Below are 19,766 nucleotides of genomic sequence, written 5' to 3'. Positions count from 1 at the left end.
CAGTTTATGAAATTGCACTGGTACAGCTTTATAATGAAATGAATAACCTGCAGTTAAAGGCTGCTTTGACTGGACATTAAATAAACGAAGGTACTGTACAGCTGTAGGTCACTGGAAAACCCCCATAAAGATAATGATACATGTATGAGTGTGTGTGGCCCTCTTTAATGGACACTGGTGCATGTGTGTGTGTGTGTGTGTGTGTGTGTGTGTGTGCTCTCTCAACTCCTCCAGCCTGTAATGATGTAAGAGCTATTAGGCCTCATGAATTAAAGCCAATAATGGCTGTCATTACCCTCGATCACACGCCACCGAGGGGAGCTAATTATTTGTATTTATCGATACTTAATTCCCAATCAAACGAGGGGGTGAACGAGCGAGAGCGAGACGGAGGAATACAGAGACTGAGGGAAACGAAGTGGTAATCAATGAAAAATTGAATTTATGCTTTCCTTCTTCACACATGTGGTTTATTCTGTTTTCTTCCTTTAGTCTATTTTACACATTTGAAATCACAGATCTCACCAATGACTGATCAGACGTCTGAATGCCTGATGTCCTTTTTTTTTGTAATTGCACGAAAGCAGCTTTGTAAGTTTTTACAACAGCAGGACAAGCAGATGTGGCAATAGCACACAGTATAACACACAGTGTAAAAGCCTGGACGCTAGACTGGGCTACTGCAGACTGATGGACAGTGCGCTCTCAAATAAAGACTCCATCACTGCCTCGGTCACTGGTGACATCAGTATAACATCATATAACAAATGTCAGAGGAAAGCATTATCATAAGGGATCAAATGAAGGTGGAAAAGTGTTGTATAAAATAAAACAATAGTTTAGTAAAAAAAAAGAAACAAAACAATACTGTTTCTTCTCCCCTTAATTTGAATGTAATCGATCAACAAAAATGTCTTTGGTGACTGATGTATGATTGATTTTGGGCTGGATATCTGAGGCTCATATAGCTACGAAGCTATAGAAGCTTATTTGTGTCTACTCAGTATGGCGCTAACTGCATTTGTAAATCATGTCAAATCTGTACTGGACTTGATTATGTGGTTTCTGACTCTGCATGTCCAATTTTATAGATAACAGTATGTCATATAGTGTCACAGAGCTAATTGGTGGGGTATAAGCTTCTACTATGTGTTACACTGTATGGACAAAAGTATTGGGACACCTACACGTTAAACCTACGGAAGCTTTTATGACGTCCCATTCTAAATCCATAGGCATTAATATGGAGTTGGTCCCCCTTTGCGGCTGTAACAGCTTCCACTGGCTGAAACACCTGAACTCAATAATTAGGAAGGGTGTCCACATACTTTTGTCCATATAGTGTAAAGAACTAGAGAAGTGAAATTAGACACCAAACGTGTCTTGGCTGATTTGGGAAGGAAATTGGGTGAACTTGATTTTTGGCCAAAATATCACTTGAATAGTGAGAGCAAGGGTGAGGGGGCACATCTGAGAGTGAACCAAAGTGCTAGAGAGAGAGAGACAGAAAGAGAGAGAGTAGAGAGAGTCACTCAGTGCATGTGTCAGAGAAGAAGAAACCTTGTGAAAGGAAGGAAACTCTATGGTGTGTCCCAGGTGGGCTGTTTATCTGGCTGAGGGGGAGCCACATGTATGCAGCGTCGAGCTCTCGGTCTCGTTACAGATGGCAATTACGTCAGAATTCTCTGGGTCTCGGCCAGCGCCGCTCTGGATATACATCAAGTGACAGGCGGCGTGCTGAGCAGGATTCTCCTCCGGAAAAACAGACACGCCTCACTGACTCGCACTAACAGGCTAACGTGAGGTTTACTGAATAAAATTACAAACACAAAAGGCTTTTTTAGTGAAGCAGGTAGTATTTCTGTCTCAGTAGGTGTCTGTATTAGCACATCGCTCTCTCAGTGGCATTGAGAACTGGGTGATTGGGTGATTGGCAATGTAGGTGAGGAGAGTTAGAAAGCAGTACTGAACTGTGTCTATTAGAGATACACCTTCAGTTTGGGCTGTGAACTCAAGAAAAGCACTTAATTCCCTTGGAATGATAAGGTTCTGTTTCCGTTCTGAGCAGTTTTGAAATACAGAGCTTCAAAGATTTTGCGTTCCAAATAGCAGAACTGATATGTGGAAAAGTGTCTTTCACAGATGAAAACGTCTTCATTTGGGAGAAGGAAAAGAAAGAAAAGATGGCCGAATGAATGAAATTAATATGTATATTGTAATTAAGGCTTCATCAATTCAAGCGTTGACTATTTAATTACCTTCAAGTCTTAACATTTATATGATTTAAGACTTTTTAAAGAGCTGTAAGACGACAGGCAGAGTTTCAGCAACATGTTTTCATGTTTCTTAAAGTTTTATAAACTTTTCCCACAGTCACTGAGCAGAGCAGCGACACGACAAAGAAACAGAACCTGATTGGTCCTCTTGCGTGTATTCAAAGTGCTGACTGGCTCACAGATAGAACCTTATAGAACTAAGTTAGAGTTTGACTTTGGAGATAGAACCTGTTTGTTTTCAAGATAAAGAGTCCAAAAATGCACTCAACCTAAAAAACACCTCACATAATGTTAAGAAGTTGTCCTAGAATGTGTGACTAACTCAATTCTGGCATAAATGTCAGAATCTCATCATTTCAAGGGGGGTGAATTGCCTTTTAACCTGCTAACAGTGGCCCCATTTGTGCCGGAAACATACCCAAAGTAAAAGGAGCGCTGTTTCCACATACTTTGGGCTACAGTCATGATCTTGGTCTCATTTGAAAGTAAACACTCTCAAGTTTCTTTCCACCAATTGTCAGAATGATTGTATAAATTACTGCCACAGAGTTACTGAGGCTGGTATGGAGGTTCATATCCTCCTGACAGATCTCTAAACTGATCTCTGGCTCTTGCCGTGTTCTCAGACCACATGTTTTGGATGATGATGTCTCTGTGGAGAGCAGTGAGGCTTTGAAGGTGATGACATCACATATTTGCTAGTGTTTGCTCATTCGGTGCTTATGTTGCAAATGTGTTGATCATAATCATAAATCAGTTTGCAGGAATCTAATTCTGAAACTTCAAGCTTTCTAGCAGTATATTACATCACTGATGATTTGATGCATAAAAACTACGATTAAAAAAACAGAAGTGAACACTATGATGGAAGTGTGCCGGTACTGGTACAGTGATCTAGATAAGTGTAAACCAAGACTCTATATGTTTTATTTAAAGCTTTCCACAGACATTATCATATATTTGAGTTTGTATGTATCAGTTTTAAAGTCACTCTTCCAGTAAAGATTCCTGACTTAGAACTGCCGCCACTGTTTCCCATTCCTAACAACTAACCAAACCTGCTTAGCCTACGACTCTCATTCACAGTGACGTATCTAGAACTTCCAGCTGATGTTTTTTCCCTACAAAATTGGTCCCACTGTAAATTAAAATGCAATTGTCTGATTCTGTCTGTTCCAAATTGTGTTTGTAGTTAATCTTATGTGTTAAGACCTTTATACACTGAGCATGACAAATATAATATTTGTAAAATTACAAAAAAAAAATTTAAAAAATCATGCAGCATCTGGTGGCCTTGGTGACTCTTTCTGCAGGCCTCCTAGCAGCAGAATGGACGTTTACTCATCAGATATTTTTAATAATATAATCAAATAAAAGAGAGTAATTTACAGTATGATTAAAATTTAATAAAATATTTTTTAAATTTCTCAATTAGTTCAAACCAGTAAAATCCCTGGCTGAACTGAGGGACCTCCAAAACAGGCTAGAGTTGCATTTTATGGCTACCATGAAACATTTTGTGGAAACTCTAAGCAATATTTTTAATAATTTATGTATTTTAACAAAATGTGTGTATTTTGATTTGTGCGAATGAGGTTCAGTGAAATCTCAGAAGCCTGTCCAGTGAATGAATGTATTGTGGGCGGAGCCTGAACAGGACAACTCTGCAAACAAACATGCTGCATATTCTAGTTGAAATACAATAAACATTCTTCCATTCTTCACTATTCACTGAGTGTGTTTACATGCACTCAATAATCCGATAACTGCAGAAAATCTGATTTTGTCAGTAATCTGATCAACACGTTTAATCAGATAATGGGGAAACTCTAGGTCTTCATGAGTCGGGCAGTAATCAGATTTCTGCTTTGCAACCAGCCAAAAAACTCACAGAGGAAGACGTGATGTAAACATAACATACAACTCAAACTTCATGCGGCTTTTTTTAAACATTGAGCCACTTTACCTGAAAATATGAACTTCATCTAGAAGATGAAGAATAATCAAATCCTTTATTTCATGTTTGGTTTCAGTGTCGCTTCTAAAGTGTTTTGCTGCATCTCACGACATCCACCGTCTGATCTCGCGCATGAAAGAAATCAGAGTAAGAGTTCACATGCACTGAGAAATCTGATTACTGAGCTAAAATCCAGCCCCAGATTTGTTAATCAGATTTTTACATTGGAGTATGGTGTTTACATGACCATTTGAATAATTGGACAACTGCAGAAATCCGATTATGATTGGATTATTGAGCGCATGTATACGCACTCATTGTTCACTATTCACTATCATAGTACAATCTTTCTCACGACGGCAGTGCTCGCTGAGAAACTGGCCATTTTTTAAAGTACTCCTTTATTGCTTTTCTCTCTTTCCTCCGTGTGGTAATCTCCTTTTCACCCCTGGCTCTGTCTAATTTAATCTCACGCAACAGTGCTCTTTAATTAATCTGATTGGTGGAGGGATTTTCTTGCTGTTTCGTTTTGTTTCCGTCGCTCTTTTCTCACCCTCAGTAAGGCAATTAAACAGCAAACCCATGCACGTGCAGCATGTTTAATATACCTCTCTCGCCCTCTCTCTCTCTCTCTCTCTCTCTCTCTCTCTGCAGGGTGGAATCAAATAGAACTGGCGTTGTCACCGAGGCGTGGATAGTGTTCACTGCTGAGGTGAAATGATCCTAAAAGAAAGGATCGTTTAGACGAGTGTAGTGCCGGCTTGTCTTGCCAGGCGCCTGACTCCGTGCTGATGCTGTTTGATGTCTCATCACTCAGGGGAGTGCGCTTCTGAGGAGATAATTAAGACTGCAATAAGCTGGCCATGCAAATCACTTTTGTCACTCGCAAATCTAACCGACGCCCGTACAGCGTGTTACACATCGCCCCCCGCTTAAATTACAAACGACAATCAAACAGAAGGCCCTGCTTCTTTCTTTTAACCCCTTCCAAGTCAAAGTTATTGCTGTTATGCACATTTTTGCGTTCTCCTAAAAGGGGAATTCCACTGTTTTTGTAAAATTACTAATCATTCGATGGTTTAGACGTGAAATCATTCAGAGCGGTTTGGTTTGAAATGCGCATTTCCAGAGAAATTTACAGAGTCAGGATTGTTCAGCATTATGGTACTAGGAACCAGACATCCGACGCGTTTAATGGCTCTAAAAGCTACATCCCGCTAAGTTATTACACAAAATGGATTATGAATGCATGGTTTGATACCTGAAACACTGTTTTGTGATAGTTTTGTTTTAAGTTTTGGCCTAAAACGTATTTTTAGAATAGTTTTAATATAGGATTAGTTCCGTTGAGATCAATGCCTAACCTAACATGCTTTTGTTGTTACTAGCCTGTAGCTCCAGTCGTTCAGCACGGCTAACGGCAGGAACAGCTTTTGTTCACAGTTTTTTTTTACTGTTTTATTACCTATTTTGGAAGATGGCAGAGTATGTGGAGGACTTCGAGGAGGTCTGTCTCCAAAATGTCGTAAATCCATATCAGTTTGAACCAGAAAACACAGAGGAGTTGCAGAGGTTTGAAGAGGACAGAGAGCCAAAGGGGGAGAGAGAGAGAGAGACACTCTACTTACCCCACCCTCCACACCCCCACTCTACTCGCCCCACCATCCATACCCCCACTCTACTCACCCCACCATCCATACCCCCACTCTACTTACCCTACCCACCATCCATACCCCCACTCTACTCGCCCCACCATCCATACCCCCACTCTACTCACCCCACCATCCATACCCCCACTCTACTCACCCCACCATCCATACCCCCACTCTACTTACCCCACCCTCCATACCCCCACTCTACTCACCCCACCATCCATACCCCCACTCTACTCACCCCACCCTCCATACCCCCACTCTACTTACCCTACCCTCCATACCCCCACTCTACTGACCCCACCATCCATACCCCCACTCTACTCACCCCACCATCCATACCCCCACTCTACTTACCCCACCATCCATACCCCCACTCTACTTACCCTACCCTCCATACCCCCACTCTACTCACCCCACCATCCATACCCCCACTCTACTCACCCCACCCTCCATACCCACACTCTACTCACCCCACCATCCATACCCCCACTCTACTCAGCCCACCCTCCACACCCCCACTCTACTCACCCACCCTCCACACCCCCACTCTACTCACCCCACCCTCCACACCCCCACTCTACTCACCCTCACCCTCCACACCCCCACTCTACTCACCCCACCCTCCACACCCCCACTCTACTCACCCCACCCTCCACACCCCCACTCTACTCACCCTACCCTCCACACCCCCACTCTACTCACCCAACCCTCCACACCCCACCCTCCACACCCCCACTCTACTCACCCCACCATCCATACCCCCACTCTACTCACCCTACCCTCCATACCCCCACTCTACTTACCCTACCCTCCATACCCCCACTCTACTCACCCCACCCTCCACACCCCCACTCTACTCACCCCACCATCCATACCCCCACTCTACTCACCCCACCCTCCACACCCCCACTCTACTCACCCCACCCTCCACACCCCCACTCTACTCACCCCACCCTCCACACCCCCACTCTACTCACCCCACCCTCCACACCCCCACTCTACTCACCCCACCATCCATACCCCCACTGTACTCACCCCACCATCCATACCCCCACTCTACTCATCCTACCCTCCATACCCACACTCTACTTACCCTACCCTCCATACCCCCACTCTACTCACCCCACCATCCATACCCCCACTCTACTCATCATACCCTCCATACCCCCACTCTACTTACCCCATCCTCCATACCCCCACTCTACTCACCCCACCATCCATACCCCCACTCTACTCACCCCACCCTCCATACCCCTACTCTACTCACCCCACCCTCCATACCCCTACTCTACTCACCCCACCCTCCATACCCCCACTCTACTTACCCCACCATCCATACCCCCACTCTACTTACCCTACCCTCCATACCCCCTACTATACTCACCCTACCCTCCATACCCCCACTCTACTCACCCTACCCTCCATACCCCCACTCTACTGACCCCCAACATTACACAACTTATTTGTGTTAAGAATGACAAATATCATTAGTTTATTAATTAGTATGATTATAATTACAGTGATAATAATAATACGGTACTATTGTGATTATAATCATTAATACGGCTATTTATGTTGGTTCTTTTTATCATACTCTGTTTTCATGATGTTCACTGCTACTGTTGTGATGCTTTAGCAATACTGTACCTCACAGTCATGCTAATAAAGCTATTCTAAACTGAACTGAACTGAACTGAGAGCCAAAAGGGAGAGAAAGAGAGAGAGAGAGAGAGAGAGAAGAGAGAGAGAGAGAGAGAGAGAGACTAAACATGCCGACGCAAAGCAACCCAGAGTGAATGGAATGTGCTGGTCTCAACAACAAACTACTTGCTACTCCGCTTACCAGTTTATGAGGTAGGACAGCGAGGTAGTAGTTCTTGTTTTTTGTGTGGCCCACATTAAACAGTCTGTTCTAAGCTAACAGCCAACAGTGATATCTGCACAGAGTCTAACGACGACTGATTTATTTCACTCACAAACGTTTCTTGCCTAGATTCCAGTTTCTGCTGTAGTGTATTGCGGGTGTGTAAACCTGCGGCTCTGCAGTCAAACCGTCCCTCATGCAGGGCACTGTAGGGAAAAAATAGCACCCAAAGAAACTTTTTCAGTTTCGCAGTATTTTACCATCAGCGCGACATACAAAAACTTATAAGACACATTTATGTTCACTGGTCATTTTGTACAGCAGATAAAATGGTGATATGTGTAGTGTAGACGTGAACATATGTACTATAATGGTGAACAATTTTAACTCTGCAAATTTCTCTAAGAAGGCACATTTCACACCGAACCACTCTGAATGATTTTGTTTACATCTAAACCATTAAATGATTAATTAATTTTGCAATATCGATGGAATTCCCCTTTAAGCTAACTAATGTTAGTAGTATGGGACTGAGTCATTGAGAAGACCACGTCTCCATGTTGGCAGGCGAGCTGTAACTCTGACTGTGCTCTGATGGTGCTCGTCTCATCACCAGTACTGCAGACACAGCCCTGCAGGAGGATAAAAACCAAGCACAATAGACCAGAATGAGCACAAAACACATGAAAAGATATGTGGACGCTTTAGATGCATCTCCAGACAACGCTACGAGTAGAAGGTTAGCTAGATTGGTGGACTGGATCCATATAACCTGCACATTTACAGAGATCAGAACATTCCAGTGTGTGGGATTTTATTAAAGCTAATAAACGTGTCTGCCAAAGCTCTTAAGTAATAAACTCATACACACATAAAGCTGAAGTCAGCTTCTTAATTGCCATCTTAAATCATGCTGTAGTTACACTGAGGCACCTTAAACATAGAATGAATTAGGAAGGTTGGCTGATTTTGATACACAAACCCATGGAAATGTGAACAGACCACATGGAAAAATAATAAACAAATAAGTAAAATGGACGATATGGGCTCTTTATAAACTCTGCCCTAGTGGAGAGGAGGAGATGTGTTTATTTGTGCTGGGGGACGTTCGGGGGCCTCCGGCTGGATCAATAGAGGTTAAGTGTGCTAAGCTGCAGTGGTGCTGTGCCGTTTCTCGTGCTGAGTGTAAATCTGGGGTCCGGCTGAGGCTCTGCTGCTTTACGGGCTGCGGCTCGGATCATCGTGATAAGAGAGAGTGCGGCGTAATTACAGCCGCTGCTTCAGTGAGCAGCCAAGGGCATTTCCACTGCATTCACACTGCAAACACAGGGGCTTCCCTCACTCACCCAGCCTTCATTAGAAGGACTCCCCACCACCTCTCTCTCTCTCTCTCTCTCTCTCTCTCTTACCCTCTCTCTCTCTTACCCTCTCTATCTCTCTCTCTCTCCATCTCTCTCTCTTACCCTCTCTCTCTCTTACCCTCTCTCTCTCACCCTCTCTCTTACCCTCTCTTACTCTCTCTCTCTTACTCTCTCTCTCTCTCTCTCCCTCTCTCTCTCTTTCCCTCTCTATCTCTCTCTCTCTCTTACCCTCTCTATCTCTCTCCTACCCTCTCTCTCTCTCCCTCTCTCTTACCCTCTCGATCTTTCTCTCTCTTACCCTCTCTCTCTCCATCTCTGTCTCTCTCCATCTCTTTATGTATGTACTCTTTCTCTTTTTATGTATGTTCTCTCTCTCTCTCACTCTGTATGTATGTACTCTCTCTCTCACTCTGTATGTGTGTGCTCTCTCTTTCCTCTCTCTCTCTATGTATTCTCTCTCTCTCTCGCTCTCTCTGTATGTACTCTCTCTTTCAATCTGTATATTCTCTCTCTTTGTCTCTCCCTCTGTATGTACTCTCTCTCTTTCTCTTTCAGTCTCTCGGTATGTATTCAGTTGTTCGTGTGCTCTCTCTCTCTCTTTGCACTTACCATTTCTCTCTCTCTCTCTATGTACTCATTTGTTTGCTTCATCCCACTTTCTGATTCTGTCTCTACATTTCTGTCTCTCTGCCATCTGTCATTTCTTTATCTGTCTCTCTCTCTCTCTCTCTCTCTATATATATATATATATATATATATATGTGTGTGTGTGTGTGTGTGTGTGTGTGTCAATGTTTCACTGCCCATAAATGCACTAAATGGAAATGACCCTGCTATCAGTGCAGGACACTAAAGCTTCAGTGTAAAGTAACCCGTAACGTCCACTTTCGCTCGTCTGGCCGCGCTCAGGCATTTAAACTCAGTGTTTCATCTGGAGTGACACATTTCTGTCAGAAGTGGCAGTTCGGCTGCTTTGGGTTTGTGAATATTAATCTGCGGCGGCGAATCAGAGCTGCAGTGAAGCCTCTCGGGGGGCTGCATGGTCGAGATGTCCTTGTCACGTCATTCAAAGGCCTCAATGACTGTCCCTGGAGACAGCTGGCAAGTCCAGTTCTTTAACTGTGGGCTGTGATTTAACCAAATAAGAGAATAGAAGTGGTTCAGTAGAGAGAGAGAGAGAGAGAGAGAGAGAGAGAGAGGATATGGAAATAGAGGAATCCTGTCCTGTAAGCACTAAAGGCCTCTCTGATAGTGCCGAGTGTGCAGGCCTGATATGAATGGTGGTTTAAGTGTAAGCGAATACTCCACTGTTTGTTGGACTGGTTTATTGTCTTTTGCTTGCAGGACTCAACGTGTTGTGTTTTGGCCAAAGCCGTTCTGCAATCTGAGTCTCTGTCCGAGGATATGACCGCAACAGTGGCCTGTTCACTATGCAGTGCACTGTTTTAGAGTTTCCACTGTCCAGAATATAAAGACACATCACAATGTGCAAAAAAGACACAAAAAATTAAAAACATTATTATTATTATTATTATTATTATTATTATTATTATTAAATATTTTTGTTACTATCAATAACCTTTACATGCACTCCTATAGTTCCTTTCGTACACCTCCCACCCCTAATAAAAAGTGCACTGTTTTTTTATGTTTGCTATTTTGTATGCTTATGCAGAGTATGAAATCATTTTCTTTAACTGCCATTTAATCTCCTTATAACAGTGATCTATTATATGAACCATACACCGGTCAGGCATAACGTTATGACCACCTCCTTGTTTCTATGCTCATTGTCCATTTTATCAGCTCCACTTACTATATAGGTGCACTTTGTAGTTCTACAGTTACAGACTGTAGTCCATCTGTTTCTCTGATACTTTGTTAGCCCCCTTTTACCCTGTTCTTCAGTGGTCAGGACCCCCATGGACCCTCACAGAGCAGGTACTATTTGGGTGGTGGATCATTCTCAGTACTGCAGTAACACTGACGTGGTGGTGGTGTGTTAGTGTGTGTTGTGCTGGTACGAGTGGATCAGACACAGCAGTGTTAAACACTGTGTCCACTCACTGTCCACTCTATTAGACACTCCTACCTTGTCAGTCCACCTTGTAGATGTAAAGGCAGAGACTATTATAGTGTTCTAATACTCATTCCTGTTCCCTATAATAGCGTTCTACTATAGTGTTCTACTAGTCATTCCTGTTCCCTATAATAGCGTTCTAATAGTCATTCCTGTTCCCTATAATAGTGTTCTAATAGTCATTCCTGTTCCCTATAATAGCGTTCTACTAAAGTGTTCTACTAGTCATTCCTGTTCCCTATTATAGTGTTCTAATAGCCATTCCTGTTCCCTATAGTAGCGTTCCACTATAGTGTTCTACTAGTCATTCGTGTTCCCTATTATAGCGTTCTACTAGTCATTCCTGTTTCCTATAATAGCGTTCTACTATAGTGTTCTACTAGTCATTCCTGTTCCCTATTATAGTGTTCTAATAGTCATTCCTGTTCCCTATAGTAGTGTTCTAATGGTCATTTCTGTTCCCTATAAGTGTTCTAATAGTCATTCCTGTTCCCTATAATAGTGTTCTATATGGTGCTCCAATGTAGGGAATAGTGATTAGGGACCATGTATGTTCCCTACAATAGTGTTCACTGTAGTGCCCTTATTTTCTAATATAGGGAACAACAATTACAGACCATTTCTGTTCCCTATAGATGTAACAGTGACGAGGTGACTGTTCCCAATAATAGTGTTCTTTATAGTGTTCCAGTGACGGGAATAGTGAGTAGGGGGCATCACCATTTGGGGGCAACAGTAATGAAGCCCTAACTGCTAACAACAACCACACCTCTCTCCGTCTCCTTATCTTCCTCCCTCTCTCACCCTCTCTCTGTCACACACACACTTCCTGCGTCTCTCTGTTTCTTGTTAGAGGTCAAACTCAATCTGTCCTTGTCAGGTTTAATCAAAGTATCCACAAATTCAATTTCAGCTGCTCTGCGTGAGAGGCTATCAAGGCGTTCTTCGTCACTCGCGATGTCTTTAGGGCGCGAGACGGGAGGCTAAAAGGGTGCTTCCAGCGTGTTTGTGTTTACTGTTCTCTCCATGAGTAACTCACGTCAACTGTTAGGCCTCGGCCCACCCCTAACGACTGAACCCGCTGGTTCTTTCTTCCACAAAAAGGTGTTCTTTCATAGCTGCTGTTGTTACAGAACACTGTCAAAAACTCATTAAACCTAACGAGAAACTGTATCACAACAAATGAGCATCACTAACTTCAAATGACTTTTATTTTGTGTGCGTGTGAAAGGTCACTGTGTTATATAATTGTTCTGTTGCATAATCACGTTAGTGTAGTCAGAAGAATAAAAACAGGGTAAAATATGGTGAGTGAGCACTGCCACGAGTCGCCCTGTAAAGCCTGAAATAATCATTAAAAAATCAGAGGCGTCAGGTCGGGAGTTTTTCACACCATGTCGTACCACTTTACGTTATAACTTCACACACAGGCTCAAAAAGAAGGCCTGGCTCCATGTTTAGGTCTCAAATGATCTCAAAATCAACATTATATAATGAAGATATGGTGGCGGCACGGTGGCGCAGTGGGTAGCGCTGTCGCCTCACAGCAAGAATGGCCTGGGTTTGATTCCTGGCCGGGCGACCAGGGTCATTTCTGTGTGGAGTTTGCCTGTTTTCCCCGTGTCTGCGTGGGTTTCCTCCGGGTACTCCGGTTTCCTCCCACAGTCCAAAGACATGCAGTCAGGCCGATTGGATGTGCTAAAATTGCCCCTAGGTGTGAGTGTGTGTGTGACTGTGTATGTCTGTCTGTCTGTCTGCCCTGCGATGGACTGGCGACCTGTCCAGGGTGTATCCTGCCTTCCGCCCAATGACAGCTGGGATAGGCTCCAGCACCCCACCGCGACCCAGAAGGATAAGCGGTTTGGATGATGTATGTATAATGAAGATATGATGGCAATAGTAGATAATTCACTCACATCCTCAAAAGACGCTCCTTCACCGAGTTTAGTTCTCTTTGAATTCTCTTTCCATTTTCAGATTCATCTGCTTGGGGAAGGGGGCTGAAGCACAACCCATTCTACAAAATGTTCTTCCACACGTTGTGTGCAGTTACACAGTTCCACCAGAGAGGTCTCCAAATCCCCCAAACTTACACAGTGTAGCTTTAAATAATCTCTAATAGACTTGATTATGTGGGTTCTGACACTATAACAAACTGTTATACATAAATATTGACAAAAATACATCACACAGCTAAAAACAGTGGGAGCAGCAGACAAGAACCTACAGGAACTTCCTAATGAATTCTGGGAACTAAAAAATGCATGTCTGTATAATTTTACTCCATTTTTATTTAATATAATCATCATGCAGGTTGTGTTCAAACTCTGTGAGTATTTTAGTAATACTGTTATGTCATTGTTAAGTTTTTGCCGGAAACAAAAGGGTTACATTCTTGAAATGCCAAAGGAAAATTGTCCAATCAGGATTGTTTTCTCTGTGGTATCTAGGTAGATAGAGCTAAGTGAGCTCTCCCAGTGGTTAGGCCTTCAGGAGCTGGACTGAAGGCCTTACACCTGATTCACACATGCTACATTTATGTGCGTATCAATGTGGCAGCATGAGCGCTACAGCTTAAATGCACTGGCCTTTTATACATACATGCAGCATTTGTGCGCGGAGCCAGAAAGTTATACAGGCATTCCTTTTTTCCAGATGGATAAATGATCAGTCACTGAAGAGTCACTCTATTCAATAAAAAGATTATTTATAAAAGTGCACAGTATGTTTGTTTATCCTCGACAGCATTCTGACTTGTGATTTGGCAAAAGTGTCAAGCTCAGTAGACCAACCAGGAAATCTGTTTGTAGCACAGAATGTTTAACTAAGATTTCATAATGAATTAAATTTTAAAATTAGCGTTTTAAGTTTTTTATACAGTTTTCTGTTTAAATTCTGTTGGTTTTCATGGTTTATTTCAGTGTATTTTGCTGCATGACGTGCAGCACATGGAAAAAAATTAGCATCGGGTCTATTCTCTAAAATCTCATGCCACTTCAGCGCGGCTTCTGGGACGCTCTGCTGCTTCACTCATGCAGCCTGTGTGCTGACCTGTTAACATGAGCGGCGAAATGAAAATCAGGCTGTTCCATGCCATTTTTGGAAACGCTGAATGGTTGTAAGTCCAAATGTACCGTTCATGTACAACAACTCCTGAACTACAATAAGAAAAACACACTATTAGGAACATTAGTGTGTGTTCAAAACACATTTAGCATAAAATATTAGCGAACACCATCAGCTCGCACATGGCCCAAAGCACACGGCGCTATCGCCATGGCAATGTTTACTTGCCAATTCTCCCATGAAGCACGGACCAAGGTTTTTTCTACGGCAACATTTAAATGCAGCATTACATGTTAGATTAACTACCAACATAATAAAGGAGTGACAGGGGAGTCAATCAATCATATTTTAACAATGAGACCAATTTTTTTGGGAAATAAAACCTTTTCCTGGAAGTTCTAGATACGTCACTGTCTGTGAATATGAGCCACAGTCTAAGCAGGTTTTGGTTAGTTGTTAGGAATGGAAAACAGTGGCGGCAGCTCTATGTCAGGAATCTTTACTGGTCACTGTAAAACTGATCCATACAAGCTGAAATATATGTTAATGTCTGTTACAAGATTCGAAGAAAACATAAACATCTTCTACAAGCTTAAAATTGCTGTGTTTAATCTAGAATAACTTACAAATACAAATCATGTACACTACTGTTAGTTTAGAGTTAACATACTACTAGAAATCCCACAGGGATGCTAGCAGAAATTAGTACTGCTAAAGAGATGATTTTTTTTACCAGGCCATATTTTGAGGTAAAAAACATGTTTTTCTACAATTTTAACTGCAATAATCTATACATGACTATGAAATATATGACTTAAATGACATAAAGAAAACAAATGCCAAATAAATATTATAAAATATATAAGTTGTTGTCCCCAGGAGTCGTGTCACTGGTGTTCCTGTGTAACAAAAATCTCTTATTTTCAAACAAAAGTCACACTGATGACATCACTTGACTTCCTTTTACCTGTTTTCTGAGGATCTATGAAGAAAAGCTCATGGTGAGTCTTTCAGTTATCAGAGATTTTCTCATTTAGCTCATGATTTCATATGAAGCTTTTAGCTGAAGTCACTGGTGTGACCGACGTTATTCTGAGGTAACTGTGAAAAAATAGAATACAAATGAATTAAATTACATATTTTAGTGGATATTCCATGATTGACAACATGTGGTTTGATGCTCTGTAGCAGTTATTTAGTAAAATACATTGTTCATTAAAAATGTCTCTGGTGTTTCCTTTATTATATGGAACACCAATGAGGATCAGTAACACCAGTGACTCCTGTGGAGAGATTTTTCACCAAGCTGATGCTCCAAAGCATCATTACAATTGTAATAGGAGCAGCTCCACCTGGTACCCGATTCTCCTGTGTTTCATCAGCCCTGTTTGTTTAAAAAATGGACACAAAGCACTTCTGCTATTGGTATTTTTTCCCGAGACACCAGGAAGCCATTAACACAACAATCAGTCTTCCAGGCTAATCTGTCAGAATACAGCTTTCAATGAGGTCAGCGGTCAGAATGTAATGAACAGGCAGTGAGCATATATTTGCAATAATTGAAAGAGCGCAAAGACGAGCGAGTGAGCGCGAGTGCTGTATGACTCTTTATGTGTTTGCGCTGATGATGAGGGAGCGGAGAGCGTGTGGCTCAGTTCTCTCTGATCTCTCCGAGACAGATTTAGTTTTAATCTGAACGTTTTGTTCCATTTCAAACTGATTCTGGAGCCTCTCCTCCGTCCCACTCCCGAGGCTGCATTTCCGGAGTGGGAGGGGGAGGGGGATAAGCCCCCAAAACAAAAAACATCAATCCCCTCAGCTGTAATTGTCTATTCTTCTGGAATCAAATTCTTTAAGGCTTACGAAACCAAACGAAGTTACGTAATGGCGTAATCTGATGTTTGCATCTTTGCCGGCCTCATTATCAAACGGAGGGTGAGGGTTGGGGTGTTGGGGGGGGGTGAATTCCACTTGGTTGCCCCCTGCCACAAAAAAAATAACAGGATGTTTATTCCACATGGATGTTTTCTTCAGTTCTCTGAACTTTTCCAGCCTTGTTTGCTTCACAGCTTTCTAGATGAGAGGATTTTCAAAAATGTGTGTAATGTTGTGGCAAGTAAAATCTTAAATGGGGTTGATATATGTAATATTTCTCAATTATGAGGTTGTTGTAGGAATATCATAAAGTTGTTCAACTTATTTCTAGACATTTTTGCTTATCTTAGCCACTTTTATTTAGTAAAATGATCTTAAAAATTGATGTTTCAAGTAAAAATGTTTTAACGTGCATTAAAATGCTTAAAATGCCAGATTATTCTTCTCACTATTAGCTCAATAAACTCAATATATTACTTATTTACTTTCTATCCTACATTTTCCCCCTTATCCAACAAAAATGATCATAATTCATTTATACAGGACCATTTTCCAATCTCGCTTTGTCCCACAGGTTACTGTTACTGTACCTTTAAAACTGAAATATGCAAATCAGCTCTGTTCTCATTGGCTGGCCTATATTGTTCCTTGTTCAAAAGGCAGTCCAGGCTGAAACACTCCTTATAACTCACATGTGAGTAGGCGGAGCTAATTTTCCACAGGTTGACTATACCGATATATGTAAATTAGGTGGTTCTTGTGACATCACAAAAACATTTAAATTCATTTTTTTAGCTTAGTTTCAGATATGGACTGTATGTGCTGGGGGTTTATTGGTACATAACAATGTACATAGTATAACAAACTCTTATTTCATACAAAATAAGGGAAATTCAGTTTTCTATGATAGGAGCCCCTTAAGTTAGGACAACAAGTCTTTGGCAGATTTGACTTGTGTCCAGCATCCTCCACATAATGAGAAATATTAAACACAAGATTGATGATGATGTCACTAGCCAAGATATCATTTTCTTGTGCTGCATGCACAAATAAAGCCCTTCAAAATCCACTTAAAGCTGCAGAGGTTGGAAAACTCCCCAGATGGTGCCTTGGCGTAATTGCAAAACTCAGCTTTAATCTCTCTGCTTCATCTCATGTGTTCGCTGCTTCTCTGTACTGAAGACTGTGTGAGTTATTAAAGCAATAAGCCATGAGACTGCAGAGCATCCTAAACCCGAACTCCAGTAAAAGTGTTGTTACTTCAGTGAAATAAGGTCCACAGAAAAAGTACCTTCCCAAAAAGCAGGTTCAGTCAAAAAGAAGCAGCTCAGAAAAAAACTTAAAAGGGAAATCAGGGGTCGCCATGACTACAACACAAATATAGACATTTTATTTACTATCCAAAACCACCAGTGAACCTACATGAGTCTTCTGAGTTTATATGGAATGTTGATGATGGTAAAACAGCAGAAAATCTGAAATATTTAGTTTTCTTTGCGGACTATTTTACCTCACAACACCCTGCATGTGTCCTTCCACCAAGAATGGATTTAAACAAATATGTTTGTTGCCAAACCTTTACCTAAAAACTGTTATAAGGGAGGGAACTTTTAGAGGTGGATGTCTGGTTCCTGGTGGCACGGTGGCGCAGTGGGTAGCGCTGTCGGGCGGCCAGGGTCGTTTCTGTGTGGAGTTTGCCTGTTCTCCCCGTGTCTGCGTGGGTTTCCTCCGGGTACTCCGGTTTCCTCCCACAGTCCAAAGACATGCAGTCAGGCTGATTGAACATGCTGAATTGCCCCCAGGTGTGAGTGTGTGTGTGAATGTCTCTGTCTGTCTGTCTGCCCTGCGATGGACTGGCAACCTGTCCAGGGTGTATCCTGCCTTCCGCCCAATGACAGCTGGGATAGGCTCCAGCACCCCACCGCGACCCAGAATGATAAGCGGTTTAGATGGTGTATGTATGTATGTATGTATGTATGTCTGGTTCCTATCACCACCACTGTAAACAATTCTTTAAGTTTCTCTAGAATGGAATATTTCACATCCTCTCATCCATTTAATTTTGCAGAAATTTTGAAAAATATGTCCCCTTTAAACACAGAATATCTCATAGAACTGTAGTGCATGCAGCATCTTTGAGCTTAATAGACTCTTCTGGTCTAAAATTTGGTCTAAGATAAAAGCGAGAGCCAAACAGGAGCTGAATCAACACGACAGAATGAAATTAACCCCTTAAAATCCCAGGATTATTACACACTAAGGTTTATTATTCAGTAACTACAGGGACTTCAGCTATTCTCAGGTTAAAGAAGTGTGTAATTAAACTTCGGACCCAATGCTGGGCCATTTAAGGGGTTAAACCCAAAAAAGAGAATGTTAAATATTAATGATGGAAGTGGAACAGAATACACTCACTGATATACTTGAGCTGAAGTAAAAGTATTATCATTTTTACTTAGTAAATGAAACTAGTTACCCACCTCCGGTTAAGGTGGATTGTTAGGCATTACATGACATGGAGTAAAATCACTGTAACGTACGGCCTCAAGTGGATTATTGCTTTTATAGGGCTGCAACAAGATGTAGTATGATAAAATACACACACACCTTTTCAAAACTGCTTATCCCTCTGGGTCACACAGGGTGCCGGAGCCTATCCCAGCCAGAAGGGCAGAAGGCAGAATACACCCAGGGCAGATAAAATATGCCATTGTACATTTTTTGTAATGTAATGTTAATAATAATTACAGTAACTAATTATTTGGCCAAGCATTGTATTTCGTTAACAGTAGGCTAAAGTTGCTATGCACCATAACAACACAATAGTTTTCAATAACTTTCATTAATACAGACTTCTGCTCACCTGCAGTCACAAAACTGTATATGGAGTATTTCACAATGCTCAACCAGTCAGATTATAGAATTATTTTATTTTTATGTTTTACAACTATTAGTTTAATTTGCTGTGTATAAAGCAATTTTCACGGTGAGAGTCAATAAATGTTATTAAAGGTCTTTTCATGGAAAACTGAACTTTCCATTTTTGATATACATTGTTTGATGTAGTATGTAAACACTGTGTAAACAAATTTCAAATTTATGCTGTTGAAATGACTATTTTTATGATATTACAAAACCAGTGCTTTAGTGTTTATCCTCCTATTCAGTCTACATCAGTTTACACTTTTTGAATGAACTCATTTGCATATATCAGTCTTAAAGGCACAGTAACAAAAATAGCCTATTAAATTCTAAGGCAGGGGTCGCAACTCAAATGTTAAGGAGAGCCATTTTGTCCTTTCAACAAAAATCAAACCACCTTGGCTGTAAATATGTCTTAGTATGTGCTAATATATATATACATATATATCGCTGTTGTCGGAAGAAAACCTTGTATCTCCATTTTTAACGTTTTTCACTTTTTGAAACAATTAAAGTTTTTTTTATTTATATAAAAGATTAAATGTATCAGGAAACCAGCTGGAGTGATTATGAATGCGATTAAGTCCATTCATCTTCAAACTATCGATGTTCATCTTAAATCTCTCTCTTTGCCGTTTCATTAGCTACTAGCTAGACGAGACTGTTGTCTGTGTTGCTACGGTGACCAGCAGTCTGCGCTGATCTTCAGG

The 19,766-nt window shown here is 41.5% G+C and overlaps 1 protein-coding gene across 2 annotated transcripts in view; it reads right to left on the bottom strand.

Moving 5' to 3' along the window:
- The window catches only part of fgf11b (fibroblast growth factor 11b), a 71,311-nt gene that overhangs the window by 39,703 nt on the left and 11,842 nt on the right, over positions 1-19,766 (bottom strand). The window contains exon 3 of one of the 2 annotated variants that reach the window (XM_036594881.1): positions 6,417-6,450. The exons of the other annotated variant lie outside the window; for it this stretch is intronic. Coding sequence (XP_036450774.1) covers positions 6,417-6,450 — 34 coding nt within the window. The remainder of the gene's footprint in view (positions 1-6,416; positions 6,451-19,766) is intronic. 2 annotated transcript variants of the gene reach the window in all.

Source organism: Colossoma macropomum, unplaced genomic scaffold (assembly GCF_904425465.1).
Source record: "Colossoma macropomum unplaced genomic scaffold, Colossoma_macropomum, whole genome shotgun sequence".
NCBI lineage: Eukaryota > Metazoa > Chordata > Actinopteri > Characiformes > Serrasalmidae > Colossoma > Colossoma macropomum.
The sequence above is the reverse complement of the archived record's forward strand: the minus strand, read 5'-3'. Positions and strand labels throughout refer to the sequence as shown.